General features: G+C 40.0%; 1 protein-coding gene across 1 annotated transcript; it reads left to right on the top strand.

Annotated features, from left to right (window-relative positions):
* The first annotated feature begins 383 nt into the window (after positions 1-383).
* On the top strand, positions 384-16,169 carry Irs4 (insulin receptor substrate 4). The gene is given in 3 exon segments (XM_021626981.2): positions 384-419; positions 421-4,121; positions 13,637-16,169. Coding segments are annotated over 2 exon segments (3,720 nt in total). The 3' UTR covers positions 4,105-4,121; positions 13,637-16,169.
* Positions 16,170-17,718: the final 1,549 nt, after the last annotated feature.

Raw genomic sequence — 17,718 nt, 5'->3', positions numbered from 1 at the left:
GGTTTTTTGTGGCTAGAGAGCCCTGCTTCTTCCCGTCGGTTCTGCCTTGAACCAAAGGTCCTTGTATTCACCCAAAGGATCTCTGCCGATTTGAAGATGGCCCTGCCTCTCTGGTACCAGGTCCCCCTCCCACACCTCTACTGATGGCCACTTTCGCCTTTCCACCGCTCTGGCAGCTGGATCTGGAGCGGACCGCCGCGTGAGGCAATGATCACGTGTTGTTTTGCCTCTGCTGAAAGCCCAGTGAAGTGGGCGGTGACCCAGACCTAGGCGGGAGGGGTCTGGGCGGGCAGACTGGGGAGAAAACGCCTCTTTCCCCCCAGCCCTCCCTTCTCCAGCCCGCCCCCCCACCTCCGCTTACCTTAAAACCACCGTGCATCACCATGGCGAGTTGCTCCTTTGCTGGCAACCAAGCGCTTTAGGAGACTGAGAGCTGAAGCAGCCAAAGCCTCCGCAGCTCTAGTAGCATTGGCGACCACCCCGCTTCTTTCCTTGGGAACCCCGACCGCACTCATTGGGACCAGGTCATCCTGTCCGGGAGCCATGTGGCTCTCCACAGCCACTGGCTCCCGGTCAGACTCCGACTCCGAAGAGGAGGACCTCCCCGTCGGGGATGAAGTCTGCAAACGCGGCTACCTGAGGAAGCAAAAGCATGGACATAAGCGTTACTTCGTACTCAAACTCGAGACAGCAGATGCTCCAGCTCGACTCGAATACTACAAAAACGCCAGGAAGTTCCGGCACAGTGTCCGCGCCGCGGCGGCTGCTGCAGCGGCGGCCGCCTCTGGGGCTGCGGTGCCCACGCTCATCCCACCAAGGCGCGTGATCATCCTGTACCAGTGCTTCTCCGTGAGCCAGCGCACTGATGCCAGGTACCGACACCTTATTACCCTTTTTACCCAGGACGAGTACTTCGCGATGGTGGCCGACAACGAGTCTGAACAAGAAAGCTGGTACTTGCTCCTCAGCAGCCTCATCCTCGAGAGCAGGCGCCGCCGCTGCCTCACACTAGGGGCACAGCCGGACGGAGAGCCAGCAGCCTGGGAGGCGTCAGTGGCGACGGAGCCACCCTTCTATAAAAATGTGTGGCAGGTAGTAGTGAAACCTAAGGGGCTGGGGCACAGAAAAGAGCTGAGCGGTGTGTTCCGGCTGTGTCTTACCAACGAAGAGGTTATGTTTGTGAGGCTTAATACCAACGTGGCCAGTGTGATAGTTCAGCTCCTGAGCATTCGTCGCTGTGGGCACTCGGAGCAATACTTCTTCTTGGAAGTCGGCAGGTCTACTGTCATCGGTCCAGGGGAGCTGTGGATGCAGGTGGATGACTGTGTGGTGGCCCAAAATATGCATGAGTTGTTTTTAGAGAAGATGAGAGCCTTGTGCGCAGAGGAATACCGAGCCCGCTGCCTCAACTACGGCATTAGTGTTAGCACCCACCTGTTAACCCTGCTGTCCACTAGGAGGCACCTGGGCTTGCTTCCACTGGAGCCTGGCGGCTGGCTCCGAAGATCCCGCTTTCAGCAGTTTTGCCACCTCAGGGGTATTGGTGACAGGGAAGAGCATCTCTTCCCCAGGCGCTTCATCACACCCAGTGCGCCTCTGCCTCCCTCCAGGAGAGAAAGTGAGCACCTGCCAAGAGCTCGTGGGTCCCGGAGAGCCGTCTCAGTACCACCCAGATTTTTCCATCGCTTAACACCTAGCCCACAGCCTGTACCACAGCCTGAAGAAGCCCCCAACGACAGAGCCTTGGGCTCCAGGTCTGGCAATTCTGAAGAAAAGGACAAGGAGAGCAAGGAAGGAAACGGAGGTGATTCCATGCCCTTCATGAACAGCTGGGGCTCAGGACGTGGCCAAGGCTCAGGAGGTGGACAGGGCTCAACCGGCCAAGGCTCCAGTAGTCAAAGCTCAGGAGGAAACCAGTGCTCAGGTGGGAGGCAGGGATCTGGAGGTGGCCAGGGCTCGGGAGGCCAGGGTGCAGGAGGAAACCAGTATTCAGGAACTGGCCAGGGCACAGCGGGTGGCCACGGCTCAGGCGGAGGCCAGAGGCCTGGAGGTGGCCATGGCTCAGGGAGCGGCCAGGGATCCGGAGATGGTCGTGACTCAGGTGGTAGCAAAAACTCAGGAGGGAGCAAGGGCTCAGGAGGTGGGAAAAACTCTGGTGATGGTGACCGTGGCAAATCTCTGAAGAAAAGATCCTACTTTGGCAAGTTCACTCAAAGCAAGCACCAGCAAATGCTGCCTCCTCCACCCCCAACCCCTCCTCCACCCCCACCGGCTGGAGCAACTGGTGGAAAAGGGAAGTCTGGGCGGAGATTCCGACTTTATTTTTGTGCAGACAGAGGAGCCACAAAAGAATGCAAAGAATCCAAAGAAGTGAGAGAGATGGAGACCCCCCCGGAAGGTGCAGCCAGGGTGCCTCACAGAGGCAGAGCTTTTGATGACGATGAGGATGACCCATATGTACCAATGAGGCCAGGGGTTGCTGCTCCTCTTGCCTGTTCCAGTGATTATATGCCAATGGCTCCTCAGAATTCCTCTGCTTTCGAGAAGCGCCACTCTCGGTCACCCTTTGAAGACTCCAGAGGGTACATGATGATGTTTCCCAGAGTGAGCCCACCACCACCTGCCCCAAGTGCTCTGAAAGCACCAGACGCTAATAAAGAGGATGACTCAAAGGACAATGACAGTGACGGTGACTACATGTTTATGGCTCCTGGAGCAGGTGCAATTCCTAAAAATCCCCCCAATCCTCAGGGAGGCTCTTCCTCCAAAAGTTGGAGCTCTTACTTTTCTCTGCCAAGCTCCTTTCAGAGCTCACCCCTGGGACAGTGTGACCATAGTGAGTACGTTCCGATGTTACCTGGAAAATACCTGGGGAGGGGTCTAGACAAAGAGACCTCCTTTAGCCAGGACACCAAAAATGTAGCATCAAAGCCTTTAATTGAGGGGTCATTCTCAAAACCTGGAGATAGGGGGTCACCTGCAAAGCCTTCGGATGATGTTCTCCCAGTGAACAAGGCTAAGAGACTTAACCAACTCTCTTTTACTGCAAAAGGAAATAAAATAAAGCCCAAACCAATAAAGCCCATACAGGAGCAGAGAGGAGATGACAACTCTCCCGACTATATCAACATTGACTTCTTTAAGAGAGCGAGACCTATGCCAGCTCCCTCTATTTACGGACTGCCAGATTCCTGGGGCTTAATTACTGACCCCAGAAGCACAGCTTTTTCCGGTTACCTGAATGCTGAATTCGGGGTGCCCTTTCCAAATCCAGCAATCCACCTCTTAGATCTTTTAAGAGTTCTACCAGGTGCCAATTCCATTTCTCTGGCTGGTGCTAGGTGGCCCTTTCGTCTTTCTCCAAGCAATGCTATTGTGGAGGAGGGTGAACACATTGAAGTGATTTTCAGTCCTGCCGTGACAACAGCCGTGTCTTTTGCTGACAGTACCATTCGCTATGATGCTCAAACCGGTCGAATATATTTAGTTGACCCATTCTCTGAGTGCTGTATGGATATTTCTCTCTTTCCTGGCCAATGCTCTGAACTGCCACCTGTAGCTAGGCTGATACAGGAGGAAGTGCAGGAGAGAAGAAGCCCACAAAGCTGGTCCCAAAGTTTATTTGCCAACACCCGAGCCGCTCTCTTTGCTTTCCCAACTGACAGATTAGGGAGAGACCTTCCCTCAGCTTCTGCCAGGGTTGCTACTCAGGCTGGGACGCCATTCTTGGCAGTGAGCAGGGCTTTAGTAGTAGTCTCTGCGCTCGCAGTGGCCCCCGGCTTTGGCGCTGTCTTTGCCGGTTTTCATGCAGCTGCAGGATTTGACTCCGCCTCAGCTCCCTGGTTCCAACCTGTTGCTAATGCTCTTGGTGCCCGCGCTGTAAGAGGGGTCCAGGACATTGCAGCAGGCTGGAATCCTGGAGCCCTTAATCAAGCTGCCAGAGGTGAGGACCTGGAGGTCCACGCAGCCGCTCCCCCACTGCCGCCTCGTCAACGTCGGGCGCTGAGACCCACAGAGAGAGCAGAGTCTGAGGACAATGACGATGATGAAGACGACAACATTTACGTGAGAATGGACTTTGCCAGACGTGACTACAAGAAGTGACCACTCTCTGAAAAGAGGTTGGTGAATTCATAATTAAAATTCCTAGAGTTAATGGAAATTGCTAAATAAGTGAATGAGTCGATGCTTTACTTGGTACAGTGTTAGCTATAAGTTCATTTACTAGTGTTGTTTTAGTAAGAGTAGAATTCAGTTTTAATTTTCACATGATACCTTTTTGATCTTTGAGAAAAGATAAGCTTTGAATTTAGCTGGAGTCATTAGTTAAACATTGGATTTACTTCTTAGGAGCAGTTAAAATTAAAAGACTCACAGCTTTCAAAGGTACTCCCGCTTCTCTAGATTCTTCAGAAACTGAGTTCCAGCCACTCATTCTTCAGAAACTTTAGTTCTGCCCACAACTAAAAGATACTTTTCTTTGAGTGCTCAATCTAAGTTAAGTGCAGGGCTTGAATGAGAGCAGAGAGTTTAGCAGTAACCGTCCAACTATTAACATAGTTACTTTCTAACAAGCAGTCATTGTTTGGCTGGTTTGCTTTGGTTTGCCCAAAAGGTTAACTCTTGTTTGTCAGCTGAATGGGGAGAGGATGCATAAAACCCCAGGGGATTAAAAACACAGTCTGGAAAGGGTGTTTTTTTTTTTTTTTTCACGGGATAAATTGTGAGAAATCGTGAGTGTTCCTTTTCTGTCACTGGTAGGGAAAGGCAAGTCACCTTTGTTGTGCTTCATTTTCGTCTTTTGATTCCCCTACCCCATCTCTCTACAGAGGGTGTAGAGGCATCTTGAATATGGCTAGAGATAGTGTTTCAAAGCCTTAAAAAGCATATAAAATATTTAATTGGTGTGTCTTCCGGGAGATTGAGGAAAGCAAGATAAAAAGGCTGAAGGAAGAAGACAGGGCTCCAGGAGCAGTGGGAGCTTTTCAAGGCCTAATTTTTGGAAGGAAGAGAAGGACTATAAGAACAAAACAGTGCATCTGTGTACAAAAGTGCACAATGTTGTCTTGAGAGAGTCTCAAGAACTGTTTGCAGAGGATACCCATGTAGCCTGCCCTGCCTTCTCTCCTTAGAAGAATATGCTGAATTCTCTGGGAAGGGATGGTCTCTAGCAGTTTTCATTCTAGGAGTCAGTTTGATGAAGAGTTTTGCTTTACTTGCTCTCTGGAATGCTTTTGTGATTGGATCTTTACCCATTGTGCTTGATCAGGCAGAACAAGCCAGGGACTGATCACAGCAGTCACCTTACCAGCTCCCCATTTAGTGCACGTGTAGCCCCCTACCTCCTCTTTATCTCTTTGCTATAGAAAACTTGCCATACAAAAACTCACATTTGCAGCACAGATATGCCAAAAGAGTGATCATTAAAACAACAAAAGGATGCTTTGGCTTGCCTTAATCCAATTGCTTTGGCTTGCCTTAATTTAATTCAAAAGTTCTTTAAATTGTTAGCTTCTCCCGAACTCTCTCTCTCTCTCCAGTCTCTCACTCACACACACAGAGCGCTACTCTCCTAATTATGGATTTAAAATTCATAAATTACATTTCCAATAAGTTATAGTTAGATCTTATGCTGAACCATAACTGCTCAAGGTACTATGTACAACTTTGATGTAAAATTCAACATTAGAAGAGTAACTGCTTGTGACCCGTGATTTCTTTAAATGATGCCTACGTTTTCCAATGCCTACACGTTCTGATCTTTGTTCACACAAAAAAATAAAAATAGTGAGATCATACTGTTCTTCAAATAAACTCTGATCTGAGGATTATTGCTATGCAGTGGCCATTATATTTGCATAAATTACTGACTAATAGCTTTGTAGCTATATTGAATACCTAATATTCTATAATTGTATTGTTTATTGAGGAAATTCCTAACTTTATTGAGGGACTACGCCATTGAAGTCATATCTCATAGATAGGCAGAAGCTTACACTGATATATGTCAATAACTATGGAAGCATTTTGGAACATGAAATCATTGTACAAATAAAATGTATTTTTATTTCGTCATTGTTTTAACACTGAGGTGAAATTTTAAGCATTTAAATTGAAGATTTAGATATTTTTTGAAAACTAGCTAATTTTTGGTTTTAAAGAGAGATGTGACATGTAATTTGTTGCAATATAGCATATGGAAGGGCACAGGAAGAAGTGTGGTATTGAAACAACCTATTGCAGAAAGTGATACTAGTTAGCATTTTAATGTGAATCGATAAAGTGTTGTCTGTCAAGTGTTTAAAACATGCCAAATAAATCTGATTGTTTCCCTCTATAGCTAGAGATGAACTTCCATCTATTTCTGTTCTATCTTTATTTTCTTATTTAGCATAAAAAACTGAATACATCATGTTAAGAAACAAACAGTGCTGTGAATAAGAAATAAGGCACAATATTAGGAGTCACACAGCTTAATACATTAATTTTAATTTATGGAATATGTTTAAACTGGCATATTGAAGTATTATGTATTATTTTATGTAGTTAGGATCAGTATTCTGGTTGTGAGTGTTAACTACTATATTTAGGAACACAAAGCTAAGTAAAAATTCGGAGTCACATTTTTATGGCTTTACTTTCATTAATAGTATTACACATGATTATCCACAGTTGTGATCTTTACGTTGAGATCTGTTTAAAATGTGAGATTATAATTCATATAAACTTATTTATCTACAGTCAAGCTTCATGTATTTTATATTTACTTGTTTAAATCAATTTAGAAAGAAACATCTAGAATATGAGTATGTATTTTTTTAATGAAGGAAATATTTTAAAGCAATTCCTCAATGATGAAAGCTTCAGCTTTTGAACACATTAGCATTTAGAAGAGTGTCATTTCCCATGTGCTTTAGTCTATTCCTAAGTCCTTGTGTGCCTTTTTGCTTCTTTTAATAATTTATCTGATATAAAATTGATAGGTTGAAGTGATTTGGGATGTAAATTTCCCTGATATTTTTATTCATGACATAAGAGTATGAAATGGGCAGCTGTAGATGGCATGAAATAATTGGTCAGCCAAATTAGTTATATTATGACAGCACTTTGTATTAAAAGGCCAAAAACTAGTAATTAGATTTTGACACTTTAGTTCCTACTACAGCCACATAGGAAGCACAAGCTTTTTTACCATTGTCCTTCTGCCAAGTCCTGTTGCTATAAATTATTGGTGCTGAAGCAAATCATTTTTAATGTATTAGGTTTATTTATTGTTAATAACTAGAAAATAATCTCCAGATACCAGAGAACTTCCAGCTATAACTTATGGGTCACAGCTATAACTTATTTTATACAGCATTCATCGTTTCCCCCCACCCCTAAATCTGGATCTTTCTTTGTTGAGAAGCGAGGTATTTGACCTAAACAATTAAAGAGTATTTCACTCAGTTAAAGTTAGCTAAAGTTGTTGGCAATAATTATTCATTTGCATTTGTTCTATTTTAAGACTGATGCTTCTAGGATAGAAAATGTCAGCTAGGAACAAAACATTGAAATCAGGGCCAAGACTTTAATTACGTACACCAGACATTCATAAATACTCAACCAGGATATTTAGCTTTCTTTCCCTGTCTCTAATCACCAAACATGAACCAAAATACTTCCAAGTCATTGGCAGGTGTTTATCTTGGGAAGCAAACTTGGGTTTCTCAAAAACAAACAAACAAACATAAAACAAAAACCAGAAACCTTCATGTTGGAACAGACATGGCTGGCCATTGCAGCAAGAAATGGACTGTTGTTAAATTGTCAGCTTGTTGATTGAGGGAATGATTTATAGTTACAGATTGATTGCCATGTATTTTTAAAAACACATTCCCATTCATTATTTTACTGATCGTATGTACTGAAAGTGAAACTGGAGTAAAGAATTTTCCTGTATTCATGAAGGTAAGTGGCAGAGGTGGAAATGTAACTCAAACATCTGTTTTCCAATCTAATGCCCTATTTAACACAACACAATGCCCTTTAAGCAAGTGCTTAATTTGTCATATTTGTATTGTTATATATGAAAGCATTGGGAGCAAAAATATAAGAATGCTTTAATTCAGTGGTAGCAAATTTTATTGTAATTCACTCAGAGTGTTCTAACTGGACCATTTGTCAGGGCTCAGGTGATCTTTGTTATATTGAACTGTTTGGCATGGCCCTTTTAGAATAAAAAAATTGACCTTAGCTGGAACTTAATGTTTTAAATCTGATCTAGAGAGGAGTTAGCCGCTCTTATTTCCCAAGCACAAATTGTGTGTGTGTGTGTGTGTGTGTGTGTGTGTGTATGTGTGTGTGTGTGTGTGTTATATCTAAGTGTTTAAATGAAAAAGAAACATTGGAAAGGAAAGTAAGTGAATTGAGGTGTTGTCAGTAAATTCTGATTATTGGTCCTCTCCTTAACTGAATTTAGATTTCTATGGCTTTGCTAATAATGACATTTGTCAACTATTGTGAGCTTTTTCATTTAATTTATTCTTTCTGTATCAATCTAGTATTTAATCTAAACTACTACAGTGAGCATAACAGGATAAAATAAGACAGACAGGGTAAAAAGATGCTGTAGATATGTATGCTGGTGTATGTGTGCACACGCCATGCTTTAGGCCGTTTAGGAAGGCAGACTTTAGAAGACTTAAATCATATCTTCTCTGTTGGACATTAAATAATGTTTGTTTAAAATTAAATTCATTTTCTTTACCACGTTTTTAAGGCCTTTAAGACTATGTAAAAATATCCCGGACATTTTATTGGCAGTTTTTGGAAAAACCTTTTGTAAGGTGATCCTGCAGAGACTTATGCACCAATGGAGGATCATGAATGGAGAGGACTTAGACCCCCTGCTCAGATGTGGCTGATTGGCAGCTTAGTCTCCATATAGATCTCTGAGTGAGGGAAGCAGGGGCTGCCTCTACCATGAACTCAGTTGACTGCTCTTTGATCATGTGCCCCTGGTGATGCAGCCTTGCCAGGCCAGGGAGGAGGAGGATCCAGACTGTCCTGATACAGGCTATAGGCAGATGGCAACGGTGGAGAACTTCCCTTTTCAGTGGACTAGGGGAAGGGGAAGAGGAAGGGAAGTTGAGACTGGGGGCAGTTGAGAGAGGGGACTGCAGTCAGGATATATAATGAATAAAAATTCTAAATAAATAAATATCCAAATTTTAAAAATGCTTAAAACCCATAGTATGTTTGATGTTAGAGGAGCTGTTGAGCAACTTTGCAGATCATTTACTGGGTGAGAAATGGAGACTTAGACAAATTTTAGAATAATGAAATGAATACATTACAATCTTCTTGGGTTTTTGGCACAACTATCAAAATGCAAACTTTAAACCTATTAATAGCATTGTTAAGATTTTATGTTTGCTTTATGAACATAAGATTGTTCTCTAGCTACTCTACATTGATTATTGGGCACACAGATGTGGAATCATGGGCTTAACATTTAAGATGGGACATTTTTAGGAGCTTTTAATATTAACAAATATGCTGGTTTCAATTTGCATTCATTTAAAGTTTTTTTTTTTTTACTTTAGACTAATGATGTGATTCCTTTTCAAATAGAAAATGGATACTTAAATATTTATTTAGAGAAATGAAAAAGTGATTGCTATTTTTCCCTGCATTCTGATATACCTTCTTCATTGTTGCCATTGCTTATATTTCATGACCTGGATTGTCAAGCTGCTCTTTACCTGACTTGTGCCCTTCATTTCAGAAAAAAAAAAAAGACTTTACCTGGTTTCTCTCTAATAGAGAAATTGAGGGCCAATTCTAGGAATCCACTAAGACCTATCTAGAACTACTGGCCTAGATATCCCTAGCCCCAGCTTGCTTGATCTCAGCAGAAAGCAGCAGCTTTTCTTGTAGGGATTACATTTTATATTGTACACTTCTGAGAATGTCCTGCTTGGTCCACTGTCATTTTTGGTGCAGTGGTATCCAGGGTAATATTTAAAACTATTTCTATGCTTAGATTGACCACAATATGTGTGATGCTAATCAGACCTTTGAAATGTGCTGAATATTCATTCCCCATAAATTGTGATGACTGTAGCTAGATCTTAAAATTTATATAATTTGCCTCAATATGATTACTAATTTTCTACTTGAAGACTTGGAATATATAATATCAATCAAGTCTATAACTCCAAATTGATCTTGAAAACCTCTCACATGTCCCTCTGCCGTGCCCTTGAATGAGTGACTAGGGAATGCGATTTTAACTTTTCAACTTTAGGAGACATTATTTTTTCTATCATCCATCATAGCTGGAAGACCTACTTCCCTGGAGTTCCAAATTGAAACCTTCAATGCTTTTCACAGAAATGATTGGATAAAACAGTTCCTCTGTTGGTTCAAGAACTAAAGAGGTTAAATAGAGTCATATGTAGATCATTTTTACAACTGTTTCTATGAGGTAGTTTATTATGAGTTTTAACTAACAACAAACCTGGGACTATATATCTTTTGAAAATTGAAGATGAACATATTAAAATTCTACTAACTTGCATTCTTTGTGTTAGCAGTAACTAGACAGCAGAGTGAAGGAGCCCAAGCGTGTGTTGGGCTATGTTGGGGAAAGTAACTTAGGATGAAAAATAAAGTGACTGATCCCCAAACAACCTATTTATAAAGAATTAGGACTGGAATGAACCAGCTTGTGTCCCAGAGCCTGATCATGAAGGGCAGATGTCAAACAATAAGGCTGTCCTTTAAAAAGAATGGAGCTTTACAAGTGGCATCAATTTTCATTTCAGATTCTTTTGACAGTTCTCTTGGAAAATCATTGCCACTGTGAGAAAAACATATTTTATCCTTTGCTTTAAGAAAGAGATAGTATGGGTGGCATTGTAAAGACCAGTAGCAGTTCTTGTTAATTTTCTTGCTGTAGGGACAGTACTTCCTATTTATCAACTTATACAGGATCAACATCCTGTATATTCATCAAGCACAGAAATGTGAGAACAGTTCTTATTGAAGAGATGAAACTTGCATATAACCCAGCAACTGCTAAGTTAAGTAGCATGATTGAGTTTTACATATTCATCTATGGGGCCTAGGCTTCCATTTCCCTTCATTCACTTTGGTTTCTTTGCTTTGGTTGATTTACATGATTACCTCTGATAATGTGATCACCAGTAGATTGTGAGGTTAGCATACTGTGTAATGAATAGTGTTTTCAATATGACTTTGATATGGAGGAAAATCAGACCTGAAAAAATAACTGAGACAGTAAGGTTGGGATGATGGAAAGAAAGCAAGAGAACAATCCTACGTTCTGTTGGAATTACATCTTTCTCTGGTCTGCTGTTTCAGACTTCAAACCCTAATAGAAGGACATTTATGTTTCTTATAAAGAGATCTGGAATACTCGGGAGAAACTGCCTTCTTGGTTCAAGCTATAAATTTTCAGGGGTCCTAAAGTCATGTATGCTTCATTAATGTATTAAAGATTAATGTTCCAGTTTTTAACATTATCAAAATTGAAGCAGAGAAATTGTTTTTTATTAGTTTATAAGAACAAAACAATACCTTACAGACTCTGGAAGAATCAGAAGAGAAATCTTTTGACCTATCAAAGGCCTTTAAAGTTCTTTTTCTTATAAAGAAAAAAACTTTATTAAAAGGGTGGAATTAACTTGACGTTAAAAAGAGCTTTGACTAATTGGAAAATTATGTACACAATAAGGTAAGTGTTTAAAACCTGTCACTATCAAATGAAAAATTAAACCCAGACCAGATAACATTTCACAAGGTATTACCATTCATTTTTCAGGTGGTGAGATGTTATAAAAATGAATAGGAAAGGAACATATGGTGTGAATGTCCGCTCTTTGATATTCCTTTTGTAGACATTTAGGAATGAGGTTCAATGCTGAATTGCTTTCTTCCACTATCTAGCAAGCTTGTGAATTGCTTCCTTTTGCTGTTCTTTGGAATGTGTTCAGGAAATGTAAACTCATTTTAATATGGCCCTAAGAAAAGCATAATTATAAAAGCAAATCTGTGGTTCCAGTTCCAATGAAGCATTGTAAAAGCAAGTTAAATTATTAGGGGATTATCCTTGTTTGGAAAGCCTTATTCCCATATACAAATATATTTTGTAAACTTGAAATTACACAACCAATTGCTTGGTTTTAGTAGGTTATTCACTCTTCACCCAGTGTTGATGCAAGTGTTATAGGAAGGCATGGAAATAGGAATAAAATCTTTGGAAGAACTGCTGTTATTTTTCTTAAAGCAAAGAAGAAAAATGACCCCAATAACAATAAATCGTCCTAATTCCAAGCATTATCTCTTGGATACTTAGGGCCTTAATTTATACATGAAGTGTAGTACATGATGTATGATATTCAGAAAATCCTATTGAAGCAAATTCAATGTTATATATATATATATATATATATATATATAAACTTATAAATATAGTACATATTAAAATAAACTAAATTTATGAGATACCCTTGTATCATGTTTCTGTTAAAAACTTGTAGATGACATTTAAATATAATTCCAGGATACCTACCTAACCCAATTTTGTCATAGGAAAATGAGTTGTTAATATAAACACCCACAGTTTACCATTCTGTAATGACCATATATACTCTCTCTCTTAGTAGAACTTAAATTTCACAAATTCAGTGCTCACAGGAAGACTTAATACTTTCACATCTAGGGTTCTTCTTTTTAAGATTTTTAATATGAAGGAAAGATCTCTACAATGAATGTAATTAATAACCACAAAAATACAGAAGGAATGGAGACTTTGGTGCTCAATTACGTTGCATTAATCAGAATATTTGTAAAAAGAAATAACTACTTCTGGTTAACTGAAGATCTTTTACTTGAAGCCTATATTGGAGGAAACTTTCCCTGGATTCCTTAAGCTTGAAGTTTCAGGTAACATGAAATATTGGCTGCTTTGTAGCCAGGGCCTAAAGTAACATTGGCACTCCATAATCTACTTGTTGGGCATTTTCTTTCCCTTCTTCATTCCAGTAACTTCATCCACATACTTAATTCCCACTTCTTTATAAACCATGTTCCCAATCATGTATAGTTAATACATTAATAGTTAAGAAAGTTGTATCTTTTTGATAGAGAAATGGAAATTTCAGCCAAATCTTTGTAGTTATAACTAGTTGTCCTAGAAGAAATTCCATCATTTAGTCCGGAGACTATTATCAAGGATATTCTTAAATCCTTTGACTTGTGTCACCTAAGGTAAAAGTAGACTTAAGCATGCAGGAGAAAGAACATTCTCTGTCTAAGGCCTCCTTCAGGGGACCAACTGGCACAAAATAGAAGAGTATTCACACATTCCAAGTAACTCTCCAGCAGCAGTGTCAAGGTGGCATCCTGGGTAAATTGTAACTCTCCTAGTGTTTTTGCCCAACTTGTGTTTTTTTCTGCACAGTCAGCTCACAGTATTGATTAACTACGTCTACGCCAAGGCAGCATCCTCAATTCATCTCTCAGGAACCTCTTTTGGTTTTGTTTCCTTTTGTTTTCTAATGCAGAGGGGGTGATGGTGCTTCATGTTAATTTTGAAAATAACTTTTTGTCTTGTTATTTATTTTAGAGTTATTACATTGTCAACAAAACCAAACACATTTTAGAAGAAAAATGACACAGAATTTAATCTTCATCTACTCCAGATCTGCCTAAAAGAAAGAAAATTCTGAAGCTTCTGAATAGAAAGCAATCTCAATTTCTACCACTCAACAATTGGACTGTGACAGCTGAATGAGCCTCGTGGAGTTCATTCTTGCTACTGACTCCTAGATCCATTGGCTGACTTAAGGATGTGTACACTGTACATTGGCTTTGTTTCCTAGTTTCCCTGATCTGCCTTTTTGAAAAGAATGAGATGCTATAAGTTAGTATCTCATAAAAGTATGATTTTCCTCTCTAAAAATGTGTTGAATCTATGTAAATATAACCAGCATCAATTTTAATGACATAAAATACCTGGATGAATTTTCAATGTGAACATCTTTAAATGATGGCAGATAAAGAAACATAAGTGAATGAGAAGGTAGGTATGACCTGGAAAATTTTTTTTTCCTGAAAAGTACATGCTTAAAACATTTCTTGGTCAAAAAATTACTATGAACTGAACTTCTATATTGACGGGGCATTTTCAGTACTTTAAAGACATGACTAAAGGGCAGATTATCTTAGATTTTGCTCATTAACAATACTATGACATTCTGTTGACACTAGACATGAACTAAAGTGATATCTTGACAAAATATTTCTAGCATTTTAAAGGCAGATCCAAGGAGCAGGTTGTCTACTTGTTTGTGTAGAACCTGATGATGGTCTGCTATCAGATTGAGCATTTCCAAACATATTGTTTTGATTTTATTTTGAAACCTACATTTATTCCTGTAAAGAGGCAAGTAAGCCTTCATATCCTTTTTTGCCTCTCTGGAGTCTCCTCCCTCCTACCCTTCAAACTGCCTTCCCCTCTTTCTGGCTTTCCCCAGTAATGATTCTCCCCCCTTATGTCCAGGATACCTAGAAATAAATTAAGTTTCCTATATTCAGAAATTAGGGTATACCCACCAATTGATCATCTGCCTAAAACTTAAGCCAAAAGGAACCTCTTATAAGGCCTTGTTTCATTCTGAACCATTGAGCCAATATAAGATGTACAATTTTAAAAGAAAAAAATATCAGAGCAAGCTCCCCCTTCCTACTTTTGCTTGCTTCTGATGGAAACTGAATTAAGATTTTAGGAACCTAGACCTTTGGGAACATGAAAATAGCAGGTGGTAACCACACAGGATAGGTACAAAGGTCTTGAAGCTTGCTTAGAGTTTTGTTACATAGTGGTACACAGCTCTTGGCTTTAGTACCATCACTGGCAAAACCTCATCATCTCACAGATGGGTGTGAGTGTTTTAGCAAGTGTCTGCAAAACTGTGTGAGTGCAAGTGTGTGAATGCACACATTTGTGTGTATGTGCACCTTTTTGTACCTGTGAACACGTGATTATAGATGTACCTGTTATGTGTAACTCTGTTTTAAAAAAATGCTTCTCATTTAACGTACAACTTTGGAGTAGTGTAATATTTACCTGAAGTTCTCTGCCACTCGGTTCCTACATCTTTGAACGTGTGCTTTTGTCTTTGAGCAGGCTTCTAGTACATGTTGCTGAACTAACTTTCTGAAGAACCGAGTTGACTTCTATTGTTTCTCCCTGCCTACTAAGCAAAGGGATGGGGGGGGGGAGGGGTGCTCCTTTTTCCCTGTGAATTGTGCTGAGGAGAGGGTGTAGCTTCGAGGCCAGCCATTAACCCAGTGTCTGGTCATTGCTAAGGCATTGCTTTCTTTCATCACTCTCTCCAGGTGCCTCTCTTGTTCCTACCTAATTCAGTAATGCAGTGTGGCTTTTGTTCATCATAACAGTGTACTCTTTATGCAGCCTTTCTTCAGACTTTTCATTACCATTTTATATCGAAGTGAGTTGTCATAATCGTTCAGAATTGTAACATGAAAGATTATTTGGGGGAAACTGCTGTATTACTTTATTCACGTATTTGGTTCAGGGGCTGCCAAAAGACAGGGTACAGAAGGTAGATTAAAGGGGTAGCACACTTGCTGAATAAATGAATGGAAACCTCATACACAACAGGACATACAATTAGTCACAGGGACAAATAGTCACAGGTACAGCATAACAAATACGCAATCTTTTAAACACAGTTTCTTAGTTTACAGACATAATTGATTTATTCAGTATTGTGCTGGAAGAATCGATGGAATTTGTGTACCGACATACCACTTACCTTCCAGTGACTAGTTTATGCTGCTGAAAAATCTAAGGATGGAACGATTTGTGTATGTGACCGCTACATTAGTTTGGTGTCATACATAATTACCTGATCAGTAAAACCTAAAGCTATGGTTCCAAAAGTTCATTACATTTGCTATTTCTTCTTCACAGATCTGCTTTGAGTTGCTCTGTGTTTGCCTTCCTTTGTAAATACTCTTAAACTTTCTTGTTTGTAAGCATCTTGTTTGCAGTTTTGGGAGATGACCTTGCAACTCTGTATAGTGTTTATATAAATATATATGTATATCTGACTTGCTTTTCCATAGAGCTACTTGCAATAAATGTGTTAATGTAAGTTATTTTTGTGAAGTTTCATTTTGTTCATGTACAGTTGTCTTGGCTTCATTACAAGTATATTTTCCTGCTCTTGTAGAATTGACTGCCAGTCATTTCCTAGAATGAATAAGTTGAGGCAATTAAAACATGTCAGTCACTTTGGCTACAAATAGAAGCTTTTTGGTAGAGTTAATAGACTCAACTCACTCTCAAATATAAAAATATAAAAATGTAGAGGTGATGCCAGTATAAAACAATCTACAAAATGAGTGCCCAAAGTTTACACTATTATATTGACTACAATATTCAATCCACTACTCTAGGAAGGTGAAGTGGTTGTTTATAATCGAACTTTATCTCCTTCACTTGCCTATTAACATTATGCTTTGAAAGACTCCCCTTTCACTGCCTTACTTTTAAGCATGGAAAAAGAAAATATTAGTACATGAAAAATACACCAATAGACAGCATTTTCACAATGATGGACTATAGAAGGAAAAGTAGATTGAATACCATGAATTTATCTACAAATTATGTCAACTTTATTGGACTCCACAGGCAGATGGAAGCCTAGCATAAGTGTCCTCTGAGTGGCTCCACCCACCAACTAAGGGAAACAAATGCAGATTCCCACGACCAAACATTGGGTGGAATGAAGGGAGTCTTGTGGAAGAGTACAGGGAAAGATAGAAGGACCCAAGGTGACAGGAGCTTCACAAGAAGACCAACAGAGCCAACTAACCAGGGCCAAGGGGGTAGAGTGTTGTGGAGATTGAAGCAACAATCAAGGACCATGCATGAACTAGACCTAGGCCCCCTACACAGATGTAGCCAATGGGCAGCTCCATCCTCATATGGGATTCCTAGTAAGAAAAATGGGGGCTGACTCTGTTACCTGTTTTTTGATCACTTTTCTCTGGCTAACTCACCAGGCCATAGGGAAAGAGGATGTACTCAGTCCAGATTCAACTTGATATTCTGGGGTGGGTGGGTAAGGGACTCCCCTTCTCTGAGGAGTATGGGAAGGGCATAGGGAAAACAGGGAGGGAGGATGGTACAGGGCAGAGGAGAGGCCTATGACCCAGATGTAAAATGAATAAATAAAAATTAAGATTAAAAAGTGAACAATTAAAACATGATTACCCCTTTATCTACATGGTCTTCCCCTAGTTAACTTTGCCACATAGAACAATGGGAACAAATCTGGGACCAGTGGATGCACACAAATCAAATGGGTCACAGGGTAAAAAGGCAGGTCTTAAGTCCCTGAGTAGAACAATAGATTGTACAGACTGTGCTTTCTGGGTACATCTCAAACTACAATGGAAAAATAGAATTAAAGTACCTTTGTCATTACAAATTCCTCAAGAGACAGAACTTTAGTTACTTTAATTTTATGCATGTATATAAAAATTTTAAAATACTAATTTACACACATTATATATGTGTGTATTTATGTATATGTGTGTAATATATATATAATCTTCATTTTATGGGCCTGTATACATACTTTTATATATACTATACACACACATTATTTATCT

The sequence above is a fragment of the Meriones unguiculatus genome, chromosome X (assembly GCF_030254825.1).
Source record: "Meriones unguiculatus strain TT.TT164.6M chromosome X, Bangor_MerUng_6.1, whole genome shotgun sequence".
NCBI classification, from domain to species: domain Eukaryota; kingdom Metazoa; phylum Chordata; class Mammalia; order Rodentia; family Muridae; genus Meriones; species Meriones unguiculatus.
Note: the sequence above shows the minus strand (reverse complement) of the source record. Positions and strands in the feature narration are given on the sequence as shown.